The 23,010-nt window shown below is 55.9% G+C and overlaps 1 protein-coding gene across 1 annotated transcript; it reads left to right on the forward strand.

Annotated features, from left to right (window-relative positions):
- Nucleotides 1-15,186: 15,186 nt before the first annotated feature.
- PDRG1 (p53 and DNA damage regulated 1) lies at nucleotides 15,187-21,478 on the forward strand. The gene is made up of 5 exons (XM_002710926.6): nucleotides 15,187-15,339; nucleotides 16,520-16,595; nucleotides 18,541-18,615; nucleotides 20,285-20,365; nucleotides 20,756-21,478. Exons 1-5 carry the CDS (start codon nucleotides 15,253-15,255, stop codon nucleotides 20,836-20,838), a joined length of 402 nt encoding a protein of 133 aa, XP_002710972.1. The 5' UTR covers nucleotides 15,187-15,252; the 3' UTR covers nucleotides 20,839-21,478.
- Nucleotides 21,479-23,010: the final 1,532 nt, after the last annotated feature.

The following is a 23,010-nucleotide window of genomic DNA, read 5'->3' on the forward strand; positions in this document are numbered from 1 at the left end:
CTCCCCCCGGACTCCACTTCCTTTCTTCTTGATCGGCCCCCTCCCGTCCTCTCTTCTTCCTCTGATCTCCTGTGTTTACCTCCAGCAGCCTGGGCCGGCCAGGGGTGGGGGGTCAGGGAGTTAGAAGTAATTTGCTGGGGGCCTGGCTGCTCCGGCGGACCCCACAGCAACCCTGTGGCAGTCGTGCATGGCGAAAGCAACCCCTTCCCGGTGACCCTGGTGCTTGGTACAGTGCCACCCCATCGGTGTTCTTGGGAGGTCCCTTTCCTTATTGTCTCCGTTTAGAAGCAGCGAAAATTGCCCCTCTGAGAGTCGCCGCCTCTTCCTCACTCGCCCTTTTCCTTCTCTCAGGGACTGCTCGCTTGTGGTCACAGGAGGTTTGGAGAGCAAGGGAGGGAAGGGACAGCATGGGGGCAGAGAGGCAGAGAGCAAAAACTGGGTGGGCAAAAGGGCGAGGGCAAGACCTGGAGGGCGCGTTTTCAAGGAAGTGTGGCCCGCAGATGGGAGTGGGTGGGTGAGAAGATGGGGAGGATGCTGGGGAGGTCTGAGGGGTTTGGTCCTAGAGGGCCGGAAGGTGGCCCTCCTCCAGCAGCACATCGGGAATCTGCAGAATTGGCGCAGGGGAGCTCTGTGACCATGCCAGGATTTAGAGAGCAGATCCAGCAGCAGGGTAGAGAACTGACCACAGGGAAGCAACCTGGGGCTGGAGAGACCAGGGGAGATTATAGCAGTGCAGGAGGCCCCACTGGCCGGAGAGACCCCTGCCCATCCCCACCCCCCAACCTTTGTTCAGATTGCTGTTCAGATTGGAGCACCTCCTCCTGGCCCGGCGCTGTTCTAAGCACTGCACAATTATTAACTCATTTTATCCTCACAGTGTGTGAGGTGCTTTGCCTTTCCCCCTCCTATTTTACTAATGAAACCGAGTCACAGAGAAGGTAATTAATTTGTTCCGAGTCATGCAGATAGTACTAGAGCCAAAATCAAGCCCATTGTCTGGCTCCAGAATAGACCTTGCTACTCTCAAGAGGAGAGGAGGGGGGAAGAGCAGGAGAGGAGGGCAGAGGGGGTCAGGAAATGGCAGGTAAGGGAGGATGAAGGGAGACAGCTGTCCTGGGCCCTGAGCAGCCATCTGCAGTCCAGCAGCCTGGCATCCCTTCAGTATCCAGGGTCTGTTTTGGTCTCAGCAATGCTTAGGAGGTTGGGGTACCAGCTGTTGCCCAATGCTGAAAACAGAGGGGGAAGAGTTAAGGATTAAGAGAATTTTCCAGGCTGGATTCGAGGCTGACAGTCCATTATCCACCAGTGTGTTCAGATTAGCAGGCGTGTATGTCGGTTGGGCTGGAAGAGCTGAATCCCAATGTTAGTTATAAAGCAGGATCTCTGCCTTGACTTCCTCTCCTGTAACACTAGGCGGGGAGACTCCAGGGGTGCACAGAGCCCTGGATGGTGGCAGGCAGGGGAGAAGCTGCGGACGAGGGTACCCTCCTGGTCCTGGGCCAGGTCCTGCATGTCTAACGTCTGCCTTTTTGAGGCTGTCTGGGTGGGGCCTGGCAGAGTTAGGTTCCCATCTATGGGCCTTACCCAAAAGGAGGCAGCTCCTCCAGCTCCCATTCCTCTCTCTAAGCCAGGACTGGCCCAGTTGAACAGGCAGTAGGAGATAGGTTTTTAAGTCTGAGACTCTCAAACTGGCTAAATGTAGGTTTGAAACCCAGCCATCCCTTTGGGCAAAGCACTTGATTTCCTTTAACTTTAGAGAAAGGTAAGATGAGAGATAACTGGTGCTTTGCTCCTGGGGCTGTGGTGAGGATAAATAATGATGATTGTTTCTGGGGGGTGACACCTCTCACTCCTGGGTCTCTCACCCAATTGTGTGCCCTGTTCTCTATCCCCCAGTGTCCCCGAGGTCCCCTGTTATGAGTGTCCATAATGCCTTAGGGTATTTCTGCTTAGTATCAGCATACAAGCCTGCTCTGAACTGCTTGGGAGCTCAATGAGGGCTGGGACAATCTACCTATGGTCATGCACTGCATCCCCATGTTTCGGTCAGTGACAGAGGGGATATTCGGCGATGGTCCCATCAGAGTACAGTGAAGCTGAAGTGTTTCTATCACCTGGTATTTTTACTGTACTTTTCTGTGTTTAGATACTCACATATGTACCATTGTGTTATTATTGCCTATGGTATTCATATAGGAACTTGCCGTGCTGGTTGCAGCCTGGGAGTGATAGCTTATACCGGAGCGCCTAGGTGTGTCATAGGTTATATCATCTAAATTTGTGTAAGCAGATTTAGTGAGATTAACACAAGGATGAAATCACTTAATGCATTTCTCAGAATGTTTCCCCACCGTTAAGTGATACATGTCTGTATTTTCTTCACCACCAGACTTTCTCATGCCCACTGGTGTGCTTGGCACTAGATAGGTATTCTATAAAAATCGTGGAATTAATGAATGAATGAGCAATCAACCCTACAATAAAGGGCCCATCATTCTGTCCATTTTGTAAAGGTAACCTAATCAGACCAGGGGAGTAACTTACGAGATCGCTAAGCCCTTCTGTGTGTCCACAGCTGTGCTAAGAGCTTCACAGATTTGCCACATGCTGTGCTCAAAGGAGCCATTCTTTGAGTGGCAACTGAGGCTCAGGGAAGGGCTGTCACAAAGCTGGTTTTTGGGAAGTAGCGGAGCTGGTATCCAGAAACTCATTGCTGGCGTTCAGGCCACTGGAGGAAGTGACCTAGAAGAATGATTTGAGGGGGGATCTGAGGTGTGGGTCAGGTTTTGGGGTGACCCACCTCTCGGGGTGCTCTTGAGGGAACTCTACGCTAAAGGACATGGGACTGGTGTGTTCTGAGTGGCCACAAATTCAGAGACCCAGACTAGGATGGTGTTCTTGTGGCAAGGGGTGGGGAGGGCATGGGGACAGCCTGTGCGAAGGCTCCACAGTGGAGCTAAGCCAGGCACATTGCAGGGAGGGCGAAGGTGGCCACAGCTGGTCAGAGCTGAACAGGCCCTTGGGGAACTCATCCAGGTCCCCACGCTACTCTCTCATGTTACAGATGGGGACGCTGAGGACCTGAGAGATGTTCTGCACTTAGCACGTGGCAGAGGCAAGTCTGGGGGCTTTTCCCTAGTCCCCAGGGCCGTGGTCTCCGGGCTTTGTTGAGGATCCTCTTAGGAGCAGCCTTCACCACCATTCGAGGCTTAGCCTTGCTTCAGGGTCCTGCTGGAGCCTACTACATGCTCTGCTTTTGTCTGATCCTAAAATTTCCTTTAGCTGCTTTGGAAATATTTGTGTCTGTGCAAACTGTACATGAGATAATTCATACAGCATTGTTTATAACAGCAAATATTGGGAAGGACCCAAGTGTCCATCAGTGGGAGACTGGCCAAATAAATCATGGGACTTCCTGACAACAGAGTGGCCCATGGCAGGAAGCTCTCTATGTCCTCATACAGAAAGGCCTCTCCAGGGAAAAGACGGGGACAGAACAGGGGGTGAAGCAGGGAAGAAAGGGCGAGAGTAACCTCAATTTTTTATGTGTTATATACACGTAAATGTTGGAAGCTGACATAAGAAAACCATCGATTACTGAGAGGACACTGGACAGAAGGAGGACAAAGATGGGAGGCTTCATTAGTGTAATTTTTCTGAACCATGTGAATGTATTAACCTATTAATAAACTAAAATAATAATGAGGACAGCTGCTCCTCAGCTCCTGCTGTATATTGTAAAATGGGAATTGGCAATTAGCATGGTCAGATTCATGAGAACTCAGAAATCTGGACTTTACTGGAAAATGTCTTGATTTTCAAACATTGGCTCCAATTTTTCTCAAATATTTCTCAGGCCAAGACATGAAGCAGTGGGTCAGACATGGCCTGAAGGCCACTGGCTTTCAGCCTCACCCGAACGGCTCCCAGCTCCCAGCACAGGCGCCCTCAGTTCCCAGGTCTCCCACCCCCATGCGGGCAGCTGGGAGACAGGAAAGCATCTTGCCCTGCCCATCTCTTGGTGCCCTTCAACCCCTGCCCCTTGGGGATGACGTTTGGGGCTTTTAACTCAGGATCTGGAAGGCGGAGAGGGGTTGCGAACTGTCAGCTAATTCTCTCCTCTGGGGCCCTGCATGCATCAGGCCCAGCTGCCTCCTGCTGCCCACCCATCTGTCCCTGGGAGGTGGGGACAAGAGTGGGGCTGGCAGTGATGGGGACGGGCAAGAGGCCCCATCTGATGTTGGGCTCTGTTCAGATGCAGAATCCAAGAGGCAAAGCCCAGAGACTATGAGAGAAGAAAAACAGCGGCTGGCTGCAGCTAGTTGGTGGGTGCATGGTAATTCACCAAACCACGAAATTCCCCAGCTGGAGAGGCCCTCAGGGGACATCTCCTCCCACTCCCTTGCTGACAGATGGGGAGACCAGCTCCTGCCCACACCACACTGCCCCCGGCCAAGACCTTGTGTCCCAGCCCCCTCACTGCAGCCCCTCTTTCCCTGCCTAAGGTTCATTCTCCACCCTCAGCTAGGGGAGCCTTTAAAACAGGTTTTTTAAGTGTGTTTAAGAGGCATAGACACAGAGAGAAACAGAGACAGAGACAAAGAGCTCTCGTCTGCTGGTTCATTCCCCAAATGCCCAAGCTGGGGACGCAATGCAGGTCTCCCAATTACTCAAGCCATCACCTGCTGCCCCCAGGGTCTGCACCGGTGGGAAACTGGAGTCAGGAGCCAGAATGGAGTATCAAACTCAGGTACTCCGACAAGTCCACAGTGCAGCCAACAGCCAGTCCTGAGTCTGCCATCACCTGCCTGGGTGACCCTGCGCAGACCACCTCACCACTCCCAGCCTCAGTTTCCTTACTTGTAAAACAAGCGGATTTTTTTTTTAAGATTTATCTTTATTTATTTGAAAGGCCAAGTTACAGAGAAGGGGGGATAGACAGAGAGAGATCTTCCATCTACTGGTTCACTCCCCAGACGGCTGCAATAGCCAGGGCTGGGCCAGACCAAAGCCAGGAGCCAGGAGCTTCATCTGAATCTCCCATGTGGGTGCAGGGGCCCAAGCACTCAGGCCATCTTCTACTGCTTTCCCAGGCCACAGCAGAGAGCTGGATAGGAAATGGAGCAGCTGGCACTCAAACCAGCACCCATATGGGATGCTAGTGCTGCAGGCAGCGGCTTAATCCACTACGTCACAGTGCCAGCCCCCAAACAAGGAAATCACTCATTTTGGAACCCACCAATTCTGAGCTATCTTCTCTATTCCAATGTCTCTTTCGTCCCCCATGGAATCCAGAAGTCCTTTAAAAGGACTGAATTGTATTTATTTGTTCATTGAACAGTTAATACATTTGTATGGTTCAAAACTCAAAGGTGGCGAGGGGACACATTAAAAAGTGTCTCTCCTGCCTGTCTCTGGCCACAGCTCCCCTCCCCAAGGCAATCCACGGCGCACACTTCTTGTAGGTGTCTCTCTTCCTTTCTCCTTCTCTGCTTGTCTCTTCTCACTCTCATCTACCTGTCCCACCACTTTTTGACAAACGGTAACTTAATTACATTCAGTGCGGTGTGTTGCCTCTCCTCCACCCCAAGGAAACAGCATCTTGGGAGATTACTCTGTATCAGTGCACCCTGCTCCTCTCTCTCAGCCTCTGGGCTTGGATGGCCACGCCCTGCTTCACCAGTCCCCTACGTGATGGGTAGTGTGCTTGTTCCCAGTCTGTATCAAGAACACGGCAGGCGGCCACGGTTCACTAGGCTAATCCTCCGCCTGTGGCGCTGGCACACCCGGTTCTAGTCCCAGTCAGGGCGCCAGATTCTGTCCCGGTCGCTCCTCTTCCAGGCCAGCTCTCTGCTGTGGCCCGGGAAGTGCAGTGGAGGATGGCCCAAGTGCTTGGGCCCTGCACCTGCATGGGAGACCAGGAGAAGCACCTGGCTCCTGCCTTCGGATCAGCGTGGTGCGCCGGCCGCAGCTCACCAGCCGCAGCGGCCATTGGAGGGTGAGCCAACGGCAAAGGAAGACCTTTATCTCTGTCTCTCTCTCTCACTGTCACTCTGCCTGTCAAAAACAAACAAACAAAAAAGCCGGCAGGTAGTAACTTCATGGACACATCATTTGGCTCTCTAATAAATTCCTAGCAATGGACTTGCTGATTGAACAGTACATGTGTTGATAGATGCCCTCAGTAGAAACTGTGCCCATTTATCCTCCACACACCAGCACTGAGTGAAGGCTTGTAAAAGGCCTTTTGAAAGGTATGGCCAAAAGCCCCCATGACCCCTCGCACAGGGTAAATCACTCATCTTGCTCAGCCTGGGTTTCCTCTTCAGTAAGAAGGTACTATACTTCCCAAGGTGGTGGTGAAGTTCAAGTGAGATAGGACACGGAAAATGCTCATCACTGTCCCTGGCACATGGCAGTGCTTCTGCGGAAGGCTGACGGCTCCTCCACTGCTTACAGTTTTTTTTTTAATAAATTCTTTTTTATTTTTAAAGTTTTATTTATTTATTCGAAAGTCAGAGTTACACAAAGAGAAGAGAGGCAGAGAGAGAGAGAGAGAGAGGTCTTCCATCCACTGGTTCACTCCCCAGAAGGCTGCAATGGCCAGAGCTGTGCCCATCTGAAGCCAGGAACCAGGAGCTTCCTCTGGATCTCCCACGTGGGTGCAGGGGCCTGAGGACTTGGGTCTTCTACTGTTTCCCAGGCCACAGCAGAGAGCTAGATCTGAAGTGGAGCAGCCGGGTCTTGAACCAGCACCCATATGGGATGCCAGCACTACAGGCAGCAGCTTTACCCACTATGCCACAGCGCCGGCCCCAGCTGCTTACTGTTATTATCTTACCCAGTGAGCTACCTGGGGGCCACGTCTGTCCTGCTCACTGCTGAAGCACAGCTCTGAATTCACAGTAGGTGTCCAGCAGTTTCTATCGAGTGAATGGATGCAGCCTTCAGTTTTGCCCCGCCCACCAGGCCCTCCATTATGACCAGTCCCTGCCCACCCATCCAGCCTCCCTGTCTGTCTGCCCCGCCCCCCTGTGCTCCACAAGCCTCGGCCACCTCCACGTTCCCCCCTGCTCCGTGCCTTTGCACTTGCTGTTTCCGCCGGCTGACATCTCTGTCCCACACCCAACCACAGGTCCTCCTTGTGCTGAGCTCGTTTCTACTCATCCCCGGATCTCAGCTCAAATGTCACTGACTCAAGAAAGCCGCCTGAAAGTGGGCATCCTGTCTTGTGGTTAAGACTCCCACATCCCGCATCACAGCGCCTAGGTTCGAACCTGCTCTGCTCCTGATTCAGCTTCCTGCTAACGTGGACCCTGGGAGGCAGCAAGTGATTGCCCAAGCAGTTAGGTCCCTGCCGCCCATGGGGAGGCCTGGATTGAGTTGAGTCCCTGGCCCTCTCCCTCTCAGGCATTTGAGGAGTAAAACAGCCACTGGGACCCCCTCTTCCTCTCCAGTAAATAAGTTAATATTAAAAAAAAAAAAAAAAGAAAGGAAGCCTGCTCCCTCGCCACCCCTGGCTTTAGGCTCGGACCCCTCTGCACGTGACTCAGGGGCCTCTGAGCCTCATCACGGTTAGGAAAGGTGTGTGCCCGAACCTCAGCCTTGTTTTGCTGCTGAAAGCCTTCGTGGTTCAGGGGAAGCCTAGGGAGCCCCGTGTTCATCACCTTTTCATTCTACACAGCTGTGGAAGTTCACAGCCCAACGTCATTACTGGCCCTGTGCATGGCATCTAATGATGGGGGCCGGCAAAGGCAGAGTGTAGGGGAAGGGTCGCAGGACAGGCCAAGAAGTGGAGGAAGCTTGTCTTCCATGTCCACACATCACCCTTTATAAAGCCATCGTGATTGGATCACGGAGCTCCGTCCCCGCAACAGAGTGCAACTCGGTCACTTCCCAAAGCTCCCACCTGAATTCGGACGCTGGCACTGGGTTAGGTCCTCTCCTGGGTTCATTTACATGGGCCTGAAGGGGACACCCAGACTATCGTCCAAACCACGACAACCCCTGACCTCAGCGGGCCTCAGGTGGGTGAAAAGGCCATAGCCGGGAGAGGCTTGCCCTCTTCCTAGACAGACAAGGGATCGTGCCAGAGGAAAGTGGAAACTGAAGTCCCTCTGGCAGCCCCGGCAGCTCCGACAGGCCTGAGGGTGCGCTGCCCCCAAGGACAGCGAGGGGAAAGAAGCAGGGAGGGGCCAGCGCAGCTCCCTTTACTTTATGCCTGAAATAGCAAGGGGACAGTTATTTGAAAAGCCAGAAAGCAAGTCAACTATAGAGCCTGTGTTCTACAGAGTGTTTTGCCCCTGTTAGAAAAGAGGGGGGAGGGGCCTAGATATGTGGCGCCTTCAAAAAATTCATGGAAAATGCATATTGTAGAACTGCGCGGGGATGCACCAAAACACATTTGTTTTTAAATTCCATCTGTACACAAATTTTTACAAAAGGTTTATTTATTTCCTTTTTCTTAAAAAAGATTTATTTTATTTATTTGAAAGGCAGAGATACAGAGAGAGACAAGGAGAGCCAGAGACCTTCCATCCACTGGTTCACTCCCCAAGTGGCCACAACAGCTGGAGCTGCGCCAATGCAAAGCCGGGAGCCAGGAGCTTCTTCTGGGTCTCCCACATGGGTGCAGGTGCCCAGCACTTGGACTACATTCTGATGCTTTCCCAGGCACATGAGCAGGAGGCTGGACTGGAAGTGGAGCAGCCAGTATGCAAACCGGTGCCCATATGGGATGCTGGTGCTGCAGGTGGTGGCTTAACCCGCTACAGCACAATGCTGGCCCCTATTTATTTTCATATGCTTGAAAAGCAGAGAGGGAGGGAGGGAGGGCGGGAGGGCAAGGGGGAGAGGGGGGAGATAGAGAGAGAGAGAGAGAGAGAGAGAGAGAGAATCTTCCATTTCCTCATTCAGTCCCCAAATGGCTGCAACAGCTGAGGCTGGGCCAAGAAGAAGCCAGGAGCCTGGAACTCAACCTGGGTGTCCCTCTGGGTGGCAGGGACCTGAGTGCCTAAGCCACCACCGGCCGCCTTCTGGGGTGCACATCAGCAGGAAGATGGAGTCGAGTGGAGCTGGGACTCAAATCTAGGGACTCTGATGTCGGATGCAGGAGCCCCAAGCAGTGTCTTAACTGTTACCCAAACACCAGTTCCATTGTGTTCTCACTTCTGATAAGAATCTATTCATGCAATTTTCAACGAATGAATTCAGGATGAAAGGTGTCCTAAAGACCAGTTCAGGGAGGCCTGGGATGTTCTGGGCTTGCCCTCTCTTTGAGGTCACTTAAGATTTTTCCAGTCAAGCCGCGGGACATCTGTTGCTTGGTGAAAATGGAAGTGTGGGGAGTTGGGAGACAAAGTCCCCACCTGGCGTCCCCATCCGGCTGCCTGACCTTGGGAGGGTCCCCTTTCCGTTCCTGGGCTCAGGGTCCCCTTCTGTGCAATGGGAGCCAGACCTCTGCATTACCCAGGGGTGTGGGAGGATGAATGCATGGGATTATTCTCCGGGTCAGCAGAGGGGAGGGCGTGGAGGCCTCCCTTCCACCTGCCAAGCCCACAAGGGTGCAAAGGAAACGGAGTGGGGAGCTGGGGACCACCCAGGCGAGCAAACAGCCCATCTGCAGGGTGGGAGCGTGCCTTGTCAGCAGCTGGGAGGCCTGGCCTGAACGACCCAGGCCAGTGCTGGTGGAAGAGCCACCCAGGCTGCCTGGAGAATTGGGACATTGGGCTGGCTCCTCTCTCTTCTCTCCCCAGCCCCAGTGCGGCCACAGCATCAGCTCCCTCTCATCCTCACCTCTGCACACACAACCCGGAGGACTCGACCACAGTGCTCCTCTTAGCCCGTCCTATCCCCGAGGCTAGGGGGGCTTCCACGAGGCAAATCCCAACATGCCTGTGTCCGTGTAAAGCCCTCCAGTTAGGTTAGTGGACAGCTTCTTGCAGATCTCAGAGCACAGCCAGATCCCCTTAACCTTGGCAGCAGGGCCTGGCTCCCTGACTCCAGGAGCCAGGCGTCCGAGAGAATCTGCCCACCTTCGAATTCTGGTTCTTCTCATTCATTCATGAATGTTTGCTGAGGGGTGGGCATTTGGCCTAGCAGTTATGATGCTGCACCCCAAATCAGAGTGCCTGGGTTTGAGTCGCAGCCTCCCTGCTCGTTCCAGCTTCCTGCTAACGTGGAGCAAGGGAGGCGGCAGGTGATGGCTGAAGTAGCTGGGTCCCTGCCACCCCAGGGAAGGCCTGGACTGAGCTCCTGACTCCCAGCTTTGGTCTGGCCCAGCCCTGGGTCAGCAGTAAGGACATCTGAGGAGTGAACCAGTGGCTGGGAGCTCTCCATCTCTCAAATAAGTACATAAATAAATACAATTTTTAAATGTTTCTTGAGCACCTATTGTGGACCCAGAACTATTCCAGGCATTTGGGTTGCATCAGCGAGGCGAGCAGAGGCAGATGGACAACGAACCCAGCCGATGAGTGATGGCAGAGCACACGAGAAGGTGACGGAGCTGGCCGGCACGGCGGCTCACTTGGCTAATCCTCCGCCTTGCGGCGCCGGCACACCGGGTTCTAGTCCCGGTCGGGGCGCCGGATTCTGTCCCGGTTGCCCCTCTTCCAGGCCAGCTCTCTGCTGTGGCCAGGGAGTGCAGTGGAGGATGGCCCAAGTGCTTGGGCCCTGCACCCCATGGGAGACCAGGAGAAGCACCTGGCTCCTGCCTTCGGATCAGCGCAGTGCGCTGGCCGCGGCGGCCATTGGAGGGTGAACCAACGGCAAAGGAAGACCTTTCTCTCTGTCTCTCTCTCTGTCCACTCTGCCTGTCAAAAAAAAAAAAAAAAAAAAAGGTGACGGAGCTGTGAAAAGAGGGGAAAGTGGAGCAGAGGAAGTTGCTGTGGAGCACGGGGGGCGGGGCCGCCTCTTTGAGAAGGTGGCAATTAAGCAAAACCTTGTAGGAGGTGAGGGAGGAGGCCATGGAGACCTCAACGGAACGCGCCGCAGAGCAAGCAAAGGCCCTGAGGTTGGCCCACGTCCCTCTTGTCTGTGATACAGCAAGGAGGCGAAAGGCGACTCAGAGGGGCAGGACGGGTGGCATGGGGCCCTGTGGCTTGGCTTTGACTGCCCGAGATGGGAGCCTTGGAAGGTGCAGCCACAAAGAAGTGCCTAAGGCAGGGTGGGGAGGAGAGGAGACCAAGTGCGGTTGGGAGCCTCCCCCAAAAGGCGCGGGGACGGCAGCTTCAGCGGGATCCTGCCCTCTCCCAGGCAGGGAAAGTGGGCTTCCACTCACCTGAGAAGACGGGGTGCAGCTTGGAGGGAGGGTAAGGCCCCCCGAGAGGCTCCAGGGCCAGGGCAGTCTTCCCTAAGTAGAATGCGGTGCTGGTCATGAATCCACTGAGGGCGGGAGAGGATGCGGGGGACACGCGGGGCACTATTCTGGTTGCGTCCACCCCCGCACACCGGAGCCCCAGCAGCTACGGCCCTGGGTAGGGACAGCTGAGGGTGGGCGAAGTGCCCTGGTGTTACTGTGTAGGTGTTTTCTGGCTGGAGAAGACTCGGGGGCCATCCTACCCAGAGCCGGAATCTCGTCGGCAATACCCTGACCAGGTGGTGCCCAGCTTCAGCTCACCTGGCTCCTGGGATGGGCGCGAATTGCCCTGAGGGAGCTCTACTCGTCTGCACCTACTCTGGGTTTAGAGAGTTCTGCTTCCTGTTGCGTCCACTCACGCACGCTCCATCCACGTGGACTGAGCACCTGCTGTGTGCCAGGCGCCAGTCTTGGTTCTGGAGATAGAGCAGTGACCGAGACAGACACGGTACCTCCCTGAAGAGCCCATGCCAGGAGAGGAAGGGGTTTAGAGAAAAATGATGGTGTGGGAAGTGCAGAGAAGGGGGAACCCAGGAAGCTATGGGGACCCAGAGGAGACTCTGGTCCCTTGGAGGGAGGGGGCATCAAGCTGAGGAGTAGGGGGACACATGGGAGTGACACAGGTACAAAGGTGTGGGGCAAAATGAACCAGCTGACTGAGGAGTGCGTGCACAGGCCCCGAGATTCCCACCATTGGTCACCAGCCCCACTGCTATCCCTGACCCAGTGAGCATCCTCTTATGGCTGGATGACTGCAGCAGCCTTCCCCTCCTGGGTCTCCCAAAGGAGGGCAAGGAAGCTGGCAGAGGCAGGCAGCTCTCTCTGGGTGGGAGCTCGTTCCCGTGGACACTTACTCCCTGGCACTCCCTGAGCGAGCACTAAGAAGCTGAAGCCTGTGCCGCAGTGCTGGCAGGCGGCCCCCGGGGAGGCAGTGCGTTCGGGTGGGGCGCCGGCAGCCTCCACACGCTCAGTGCCTCCTTCCCCTCTCCAACCTCATCTCTTCCCCTCTTCCCCTCGCCCATTCTGTTCCACCTACGCTGGCCTTGTGTTCTTCCAAGTTCCAAACCAAGGCTCATGTGAGCCTTTGCTCTCTCTGTTCCCTCTGCCTGGAGCACTCTTCCCCCAGAGAGCCACAGGCTCACCACCTCACCTCCTCCACACCTCTGCTCAGATGCTACCTCCGCAGAGAAGCCCTCCCTGACTGCTTTATCTCAGCCGACGCTGCCGTGGTTTCTCCTCCACCCTGCCTTGCCCTGCGCTCCCGGCAGTGTCGCCGGCGGGCAGGCGATGTGCTGCCCTGGCTCACGGGTTGTCCCTGCCACCACACTGAGGACAGGGACCAGGTCTAGGGTTGCTCGTGGCAGCTTCCCCATCACAGAGCCTAGAAGGTCAGTGAATACTTGTTAAATAGACGGTGCTGACACGGAAGGGCTCTCCAAGGGTCCTGGGCCGGACCACCTCCAAGTCTTGGCTGTGCCTTCGACCCCTCCCCAGTTGGACAGTGGCCAGGAGTAGCTTCTAATGGTCAATTACAGGCTGCTAAATGCTGGATCCTCCTTTAAAAAAAAAAAGATTTATTTTATTTATTTGAAAGACAGAGTTATAGAGAGAGGTAGAGACACAGACAGAGAGACAGAGAGAGAGGTCTTCCATCCGCTGGTTCACTCCCCAGATGGCCGCAACAGCCAGAGCTGCACCGATCCAAAGCCAGGAGCCAGGAGCTTCTTCTGGGTCTCCCATGTGGGAGCAGGGGCCCAAGGACTTGGATCCTCTACTGCTTTCCCAGGCCATAGCAGAGAGCTGGATTGGAGGAGGAGTAGCTGGGACTAGAATCGGCGCCCATATGGGATGCCAGCGCTTCAGGCCAGGGCTTTAACCCACTGCACCACAGCGCCGGCCCCTGGATCCTCCTTAAGCCTCCTCCATCCAGGCCCATCTGGCAGGGGTTGCAGGTTAGCCTGGTCCCCGGTCAGGGTGTGAGGCCCATGGATGCCTGATGAGCCCTGTTTCTCCATTGACTAATGCCCCCTCTTCCTCCTCAGGGCACGTGTCTGTGTGTCTCAGACAGACGGTGTTTACACAAAACATCCTGGGTTTGGTGGCAAATTCGCCCTCAGTGAGGACTCCCTAATGGATCTGCCTCCTTCCCCACACCAGGTGGCAGCACAGAGAATTAGCTCCATATCTGGCAGTGGAAGGCAGCCAGAGGCTGGGCAAAGAGGAGATGCTAGGGCTTCTGGGGCCACAGTGGGGGCAGGGAGTTGTTTCTTAGGGTCCAGAGACAGCCATGGAACGGCGACCAGAGCCCTTCCAGACCACACCTGCTCCTGATTGCTGTGTGGCAAGGCACTGCCCCTCTCCTGGCCTAAATCTGTGGCTACAACGCTGGGCGGTAAGGATGCTGTCTGGACGAAGGTTGCTGTGGAATACAGGAAAGGCAGAGGGGCCGAGAGGGTGGGCCAAGAGCCAAGAACAAAAGGCTGGAGTCACCAGCTTCCTGCTAATGCAGACCAAGCAAGGCAGCAGCGACGGCTCAAGTCCTTGGGGTGAACTCCCAGCTCCTCGCCTTGGCCTGACCCAGCCCTGGCTCGTTAAGGCATCTGGGGAGAGAACCTCTGTCTGCCTACCTCTGTCTCTCTCTGCTTCTTGAATAAAGGTTACACTGGATTCAGGGAGGCAGGGAGGTCAGAGTCTAGATCAGGTCTGCTGTTAATACTTTTTAAAGAGATTGATTTATTATTTATTTGAAAGTCACAGTTACACAGAGAGAGAAGGAGAGACACACAGAGAGAGAGAAAGAGAGGTCTTCCATCTGATGGTTCACTCCCCAATTGGTCGCAATGGCCGGAGCTGCGCCAGTCTGAAGCCAGGAGCCAGCGGCTTCTTCCAGGTCTCCCATGCATGTGCAGGGGCCCAAGGACTTGGGCCATCTTCCACTGCTTCCCCAGGCCACAGCAGAGAGCTGGGTTGGAAGTGGAGCGGCCAGGACTCAAACCAGTGCCCATATGGGATGCCGGCACTCCAGGCAGCAGTTTTACCTGCTGCGCCACAACGCCGGACCCTGCTGTTAACTTTTCAAAGTCCTTCCTTCCCTGATTTCCCAGCCATTCCATGAAGGGGAAGGGCATGAAGAGCCCTAGGGAGCCTCCTGGTTCTGCTGGGAGCCACTTGCACCCACCTGCCTCCTCCGGGTGCCCTCCTGGATCCCATGGCCCAACACCAATTCACTGTCCAGTGCATGCAGACCTCTTTTCTGACTTGGAGCTTCAAGGGTCGCTGCCCATAGTTTCCAGCCCCTCCTTTATGTCTAGGTCAGCAACTCTGGACATCGGACCCAACAGAGGGATTCAACAAACACGGGTCAAACAAAAAAAAATTCACTGCTTCCTCCGAAGACCATGAGGGGATTCCTAGGCCTCTTTATTCATAACCGAGAAGATGACAGTGTCTCAGGTTAAACATAAGTCCCACTGCCACACGGGCTTGACTTCCACTTCTGCAAAGCCTTTACCACTACCCACCATGGCGTATAATTATTTGTCAGTGTTTCCCACTAGTTTCTTTATTCACTGCCAACTGCCTGGCATCTAGTGGGTGCATAGGAAATATTAGCAGCGGGGAGGACCGGGAAGGGTAGGAGGCAGCGCTCTCTGCCGATTGTGTTCTTTGGGCCTGCAGGGGGCGCTCCAAACGCGCTCCTCAAAGAGAGGCCCCGCCTCTGGCGTTCCGTCAACGCGCGTGCGTCGGAGCCAGCGCGCCACCGTGCTTCTTTTGATTGCGCAGGCGCGCCGGAAGCCCTGTCCGGACGGCGCGTGCGCGGAGGAGTCGAATCGGCGCCGGAGCAGAGCTTGAACCCGGTGGCGTTTGAACTGCGGTGGTAGCTGCCGGGTGCCATGCTGTCCCCCGAGGCGGAGCGAGTGCTTCAGTACCTGGTGGAGGTGGAGGAGCTCGCGGAGGAGGTGCTGGCGGACAAGCGGCAGGTAGGAGGCCGGGCCGCGGCGCTGGGGCCCGGCGGCCAGCGCGTAGGGCAGCGCGCGGGGCCCGTGGATGGACCCGGGCCGGTGGCCTGAGCTCCGCCACCACAGGCGCGGGCGGCCGTGGTAACGTGAGTCGGACGCTGGCTGGCGTTAAGTGGGCGTTCAGTCTGGCTCCGTCCCTGTCTGCCCCGTAGCGTGTCCTCCGGGTCCTGACCCATTACCGCTTCGGGCCGGTTTCTCGAGCACCTGTTTCAAAAGGCAGTTCCCGCGCCTCGCCGCGAGTCTGGCCGCGCTGGGCCGGTCAAGGCCCCGAGGGGAGAAGGGCAAAGAGGAGGCCACGGGGGCGGCTCTGGTCGCTGAGGGCGCTGCAGGCCTGCCCAGGCGGCGCGGGTCTGGTTCTAATTTAAGTGCCACGCTTCTAAAGAGAGTTCATGGGGAAGGGGAGGGTAAAAAGCTGGACCTAGGCTTTAGGATATTCCCGCAGCTGTGCGGATTATAGGAGGGCGAGGATGGAGGCCGGGAGACCAGCGAGGGGCGTTTGCCGCTCCAGGTTTTGGTGCTGGCGAAGTGGATGGATCAGGAGGCAGTGGCAGGTGAGGAAGTGGGAATTGAGTGGTCCGCGACTCCCTGTCGTCTTCAGGTAGTGCTTGAGTGGCTGGTCCTGTGTTTACCGAGAGAGGGAAGACCTGGGGAGGAGTCGGGCTGAGTACTGCCTCCGGCGTGCGGGCCGAGAGGAACAGTGGCAGGTGCTCCCGACGGTTGTTAAGGGGAGCACGTAGGAAGATGAAAGTGCCCAGCTCGCGGTGCCCAGCAGGAGTCCTCGGTGTGCTGTGCTCCGGCTCGCCAGCCCAGCCGGGCACCCCCGCCGCCTCACTGCTTAGCAGCCAGCGTGGTGCTTTCTCACCATACCGAGTCGGAGTCAGCGGGAGTACTTTGTCCAGCACCCGAGCTGCTTAGGCCTGCTTAATCAGAGTGTGGGGAGGCGTCCGACGCCCCTGGTCATTCTGGTTTAGTTACTGCAGAATCGCCCACTTAGCAGACATTTGCCAGCCCCTGTGGGGTGGGCGGCACCTGGGCACAGCGTTGTGTTTAGGAGGGGAAAGACGTCAGCAGCCCCGTGTCTGTCGGGATGTGCCAGCTTGGGCAGGAGGTAGCTGAGAGCCCCTGTCCCTGTGCTTTGCAGATTGTGGACCTGGACACCAAAAGGAATCAGAACCGAGAGGGCCTGAGGGCCCTGCAGAAGGAGCTCAGCGGCTCTGGTGAGTGGAGACTTCCTGCCCGCCGCCTGTACCCGAATGGAGACGCGTTTATCCCATAGCTTGTATAATTGTGACGTGTCAGTTAGATGAAACCTCCATAGAGGCCTTCATCCTGCCCCCGGTGGAGACCAGGCGGGAGGCTGCAGATGTGGACGCAGCCTAGTGGGCGCTGACACAGCCTGGCCGGGGATTCCCGCTGGGTGCCTTAGTGGCGGGCTGCCAGCTCCTCATCAGCAGTGGCAGACTGTGCTGGGGTCCATCAAGGCGACAGCCGCTGCCCTTGTACTCTGGTGAGAAACACAGCAGAAGACGTGTAGGTGCAAGTCGGGAGGCGGCTAAGAATGGGCCTGGACGTGGGGCGGGTGCTGAGTATCTCAGAAGCAGAGCTCTGTAGGTGAGGCCAGAGTTCAGGGGGTGGCAGGGCGGGTGAGAGAGCAGAGACCCCGCCGTGACGAAGGGCCGAGGGGCCAAGGGAAGAAGTTTGTGTTCTGTTTGAAGGGCGCTGCAATGTGTACAGCCTTCCCGTTGCTTCTCCTGGCACCGAAGTAAAATCCAGAGTCATCCCGTAAGACCCCGTGTAGCCCAGCGTCCACCCCGCAACTGTCCAGTATCCTCTCTCTCACGAGCTCCAAACCCGTGCGTCTCCTGCCTGTTGTGACACCTCCAGCACATTTCTTTTTTTTTTTTAAGATGTATTTATGGCCAGCGCCGCGGCTCACTAGGCTAATCCTCCGCCTGTGGCGCCAGCACCCCGAGTTCTAGTCCTAGTCCCAGTTGGAGCGGCGGATTCTGTCCCGGTTGCTCCTGTTCCAGTCCAGCTCTCTTCTGTGGCCCGGGAGTGCAGTGGAGGATGGCCCAAGTGCTTGGGCCCTGCACCCACATGGGAGACCAGGAGAAGTACCTGGCTCCTGGTTTTGAATCGGCACAGTGCGCCGGCCGTAATGCACTGTCCATAGTGGCCATTGAGGGGTGAACCAACGGAAAAAGGAAAACTTTTCTGTGTCTCTCTCTCACTGTCTAACTCTTCCTGTCCAAAAAAAAAGATTTATTTATTTGAGGGGCCGGTGCTGTGGTGCAGTGGGTTAACACCCTGGCCTGAAGTGCTGGCATCCCATATGGGCGCTGGTTCAAGACCCAGCTGCTCCACTTCTGATCCAGCTCTCTGCCATGGCCTGGGAAAGCAGCAAAAGATGGCCCAAGTGCTTGGGCCCCTGCACCCACATGGGAGGCCCAGATGAAGCTCCAGGCTCCTGGCTTCGGATTAGCACAGCTCCAGCCGTTGCGGCCAATTGGAGAGTGAACCAGTGGATGGAAGACCCCTCCCTCCCTCTCCCCCTTCTGTGTAACTCCGACTTTCAAATAAATAAATCTTGAAAAAAAATTATTTATTTGAATGGCAGAGAGAGGTCTTCCATCTGCAGGTTCACTCCCCAAATGGCCACAGTGGCTAGAGCTGTGTGATCTGAAGCCAGGAGCCTGGAGCTTCATCTAGGCCTCCCACGTAGGTGTAGGGGCCCAAGCACTTGGGCCATCTTTTGCTGCTTTCCCAGACCATGGCAGAGAGCTGGATTGGAAGTGGAGCAGCCAAGTTTCTAACTGGCGCCCAAATGGGATGCAGGCATTGTGTCTGCCCACGTTTCTGATCTTTGCTGGTCCCGTTTCCTCCCTGGATGTCTACACTGTCACTTTGGTCTCTGCTCAAATGTCACATAATCAGAGACCTCGAACCACTTGGTATAAGCGCCTTCCCTCCCCTAGCATCCCCAATTCTTTATAAACTACTTGACTTTTCACACACCTTTGCTTATTCCCTCTGCACTCTAGCCTGAACACCACGAGTGCAGGCGCTTTGTCTTGTTCTGCTGTGTTCTCAATGGTTAAGACAGTGCCTGGAAGGTAGTAGGTATTCGGGAAGTAGTAAAGGAGTGACCGCTTGCTGTTTCAGAGGATGTGACGGTGTGCTTCGGGAGCATGTTTATCAAGATGCCGCACCCTCAGACCAAGGAGATGATTGAGAAAGGTAAGGAAGGCCTCCTCGGGGTGGGCCAGGGCCGTGGCGCCGTTCTTGGGAGTCACATTCTTAACCCAGAACCGAGCTGGAGCCTGGGCAGCTGTGTTACAGTTCACACTGGTGTGGGCTTTAACCCCTGCCCTGCCCTGGGCCTGCTGTGTCGCACAGCACAGTGCCTGCTCATCAGAGAGGAACTCGTTGGGTTACAAGTAGCAGAAAACCCAACACATTGAGGCTTCAGGAAAATAAGGATTCGGGGTTTCACGCATGAGAGATGCCTCAGAGGAGGGCAGGTCAGGACCGGCACAGTTGCGCAGCGTCGGCACCTGAGCGTTTCCCGTGCGTCATTACAGACTGCGTGTCTTGCCAGGCTGGAGGAGAGGCTGGAGGCTCTCTACTGTGGCCTCTCTTTTTAGAAATAAAGCCATCCTTCCCACGGGCTTACTGCCAATACCTTATTGCCCAGAACAAGTCCCATGGCACTCAGCTGCAGAAGACCCTGGGACCGTGAGCTTTTATTTTTCCTGTTCACTGCAGTAGAGACTGTTGAAATGGAGGTGTGGGGAGAGTGAACCTAGGAGTGAGGACCGTCCAGCCCTCCCGCACGTTTTGGTCTGGCCCTGCCAAGGCAGCTGCAGGTGGGACTCGGAATTCAGTAAGTCTGTAGGAGGCTAATTAAGATTATTTCAAAGAGTTAGGTCTTCCATTCCACTGGTTTACTCCCCAGATGACCTCAAGGGCCAGAGCTGAGCTGAGACCAGGAGCTTCCTCAGGGTCTCCAACGTGGGCACAGGGGCCCAGGGAGTTGGGCCATCTTCTTTCACAGGCCATATTGGAGAGCTCGATCAGAAGAAGAACAGCCGGGACTTGAACCAGCGCCCATATGGGATGCTGGCACTGAAGGCTAGAAGGCTAGGCTAGGGCTTTTGTTTTTTTTTTTTTTTGACAGGCAGAGTGGACAGTGAGAGAGAGAGACAGAGAGAAAGGTCTTCCTTTGCTATTGGTTCACCCTCCAATGGCCGCCGTGGTCGGTGCACTGCAGCCGGCGCACCGCACTGATCCGGAGCCAGGTGTTTTCTCCTGGTCTCCCATGCAGGTGCAGGGCCCAAGGACTTGGGCCATCCTCCACTGCACTCCCTGGCCACAGCAGAGAGCTGGCCTGGAAGAAGGCAACCGGGACAGAATCCGGCGCCCCTACCAGGACTAGAACCCGGTGTGCCGGCGCCGCAAGTAGAGGATTAGCCTATTGAGCCGTGGCGCCGGCCTGAAGGCTAGGGCTTTAACCCTCTGTGCCACAGTGAAGGCTGCTAGGAGGCTAATTTTTAAGTTGATTTTATAAGGCCCACGAATTATGTTTTATAAATATCCACATTACCCTAGACAGAAATAAAGGTTCCCCACCCCTGCTGTGGGGTCTGCCAGTCTGGGCACTCAACATGTGCCACTCGAGTTTCTAAAGACCATTAGATCCTGGGAACTCTGGAAAAGTATCTTAAAGGCACGAACTTGGGCTGCAAACAGCTCCCTGGCTGGGAAAAGGGCAGGTCACTCCCACTGGGAGTCGGGGCCTGGCCTGTTTTGGGCAGGGCCTGGCCTTCCTCAGTGCTCTGGGAGCTGGCAGCCCCACTTGCAGGTCAGTCTGTCCAGTATGGCCTTACCGTCTGCCTGCCTCTTTCAGATCAGGACCATCTGGATAAAGAAATAGACAAACTGCGGAAACAACTTAAAGTGAAGGTCAACCGCCTCTTTGAGGCCCAAGGTATTGGCTGCGGGGCCGGGGTGGGAAGCCCCTCAGTGGTGGGCAGTGGCGGTACAGGCAGTGGCTGTCTGCAACCACCCAGAGACAGAGTGGACTTAGTCAGGGGATCGAGGTCAGAGCTGAAACTTAGAGTAGATCGAGCACTCCAGATCAGTCACAGATCTGGCAAAAATCTGGAGCTCTCTGGGTGTGCAGTCTCATGACTTTGCAGGTTCGTGGTGACCCAGGAGCAGGTGCATTGCAGAATTTGAGGCCCATCCTGCCAGAACCCAAGGCCGACTTTGGCAGCATTTGTGCCGTGCTAGCCGCTTTCCTGGGCCTGTTGCCAGAGCCAGCAGTAGGGTGGACAGCAGGAGGCCCATGTGCTGATGGATTGCTTTCTCCCTGTAGGCAAACCGGAGCTGAAGGGCTTTAACCTGAACCCCCTCAACCCAGCTGAGCTTAAAGCTCTCAAGGTCATCTTGAAAGGATGAAGCTCAGGTACCACCGTGGGGGAACTAAGACTGGCGTCCCCCGAGTCACGCAGGAGCCAGGACTCTCTAACCTTGAAAGCTACAAGGACGGCTACACACTGGCAGCAGCAGGCAGCCCTCTGGGGCACCATGCGAAGGCTTCATAGTGCTGGGCTACTTGGTGATGGCAGGAGGGCACCTCAGCCCACCTGTGTCTGCTGGGCCTGACGTCTGTGGCTCGGAGGACACAGGACCTATTGACGGGCCCTGGCGGCTGCAGTGGGTGTGTGTGGGTGAGTGACTGCACCAGGCACTTCCTGACAATGGCCTGTTGTTCACATGGCGCCGGGCAGGAGAGGCAAAGCTGGATCCTTGGTCCAGCCCTCGTCTCAGGGGAGATGCCAGGCAGGCAGCATCCACGGTGGAACTGGAATAGATCAGGTGGCTTCTGAATGAAGGACACTCAGTGCTTTGTGCAGCTCGGGGGGGGCGTGCGCACATGCGTCCCCTGCTGGCCCCAGGGCGTGGGTGCTGCTTAGACCCCTGTGGGGGAGGGGCGCCCCTTCATCACCACTTAGAGGCCTGGCTGCCTTCAGCATCTGGGCTCCTCATGGGCAAGAATGTCCTGCTTGTGGAGGACTCAATAAACAGTAGTAAAACAGTCGGTTTCTAGCGCTTTCTCACTCGGTCCTCCATGGAGTGCGCACCAGTCCTTTGAGAACCCCACATGGGGGCAGCTGTTGAAGCATCAGGTAGGAGACTAACATCCCATGGCCAAGTGCCTGGGTTCCAGACTCTGCCGCCAATCCCAGCCTCCTGGCTGATGTGTACTTTGGGAGGGAGCAATGATGGTGCAGATGCCTGGGCCCATGCACAAGGGAGACGCGCACAGGTGGAGTTCCAGGCTCCCGGGATCAGGCAGCAGGGACTCACAGCTGACAACGTGCAGAGGGCACACTTTGCCCGTTCCCCTTGTTCCACGGCCTGACTGACTGTGGTAAGGACAGCCTGGTAGGACCAGATCAAGTATTTTTCAAGAGCTAGAAATCTGGGTTGCTGAGTCTCCCGATTCAGAAAAACATGTAAAAACGTGGGTGTTTGTCGAAACACCTTACAGGAGAGGCCTGTAGAAGTGACGCATTCCTCACGATAACCCTCTGATGGAGGGAGGTGGAACTAGAAACTAAGTGCCCATCCGCAGAGGATGGCTCCAGACAGTGCAGTACTGTGCAGCACTGACCAAGGCTAAGGCAGGTACTTGAGCACGGACTTGAACAAGCACCACACTGAGAAAAGCAAGGGGCAGAGCAGGTGTGTGATGAGCCAGTAGGTTGTGAGCGCATCCTTGGGGCAAGCTGCAGGTGGGGGAGGTCACAGTGCCGCCTTTTGTTAACTTGGGATTTTGAAACCCTACTGAGACATTTTAAACAAACGTGCAGGAGCAGGCGCCGCAGAATTCACAGCAGTAGACACCCTTTGTTGCGACTGCCTGGCTCCCGGCTTCCCCACAGGAACACTGCCCCTGCCTGCCAGGCAAGGTGGGTGCTGAGCTGAAGAGCCACTCAGCCCCTGCAGAGGCTGCCTGGGTGCGCCTTGGAGGAGCTCTGCTTCTGGGGCCAGCTGCCTTAACCCCGGCAGACTGTTGTTTGGAGCCAAAAGAACTGGCCTAAGGGAGGGGTGGGAGCACCGGGGTCTGCAGGCCCTCCCCCAGGAGGGGATACAGAATGTGAAAAGCACAGCTTTTCCTGCTTGCTCCTGGCCTCCCAAGCCAGCCTGCTTTCAGCCTGGGGCTTCACAGGTTCACAAGCTTAGCTTCCAGCCTCATACAGGGAGGCACCGAGGGGCGCCGGTGCTGCCAGCTGGCTTGGATGCGTTCTGCAGAGAGCACCAAGCAGCTCCGCCTTCCTGATCCTTGTCTGTGTGAGAAGGGGGCGGCTCCAGCCCAGTGCCTTTCAGCTGGTGGTCAGAGGGCCCATGGCTTGCCGCAACGTGCACGTAGGGTGTTTTGGTGAGAAGGTGCATGGTAGGGCTCAGTACTGCCCTGTCTCTCAGTGACCAGTCTTAAGCTGCGCTTGCGAACTCTTGCTCCCAAAAGACCCCTTTCAGCACTGACCTTGTAAGAAGTCAAAATGCCAAAGCCAGGGGTCTTGGCTGAGTTAGCAGCCTGCCCTGAGCCAGGCCGGTAGCAGAGAC

The sequence above is a fragment of the Oryctolagus cuniculus genome, chromosome 11, assembly GCF_051225735.1.
Source record: "Oryctolagus cuniculus isolate XC-2025 breed Fujian yellow rabbit chromosome 11, ASM5122573v1, whole genome shotgun sequence".
Taxonomy (NCBI): domain Eukaryota; kingdom Metazoa; phylum Chordata; class Mammalia; order Lagomorpha; family Leporidae; genus Oryctolagus; species Oryctolagus cuniculus.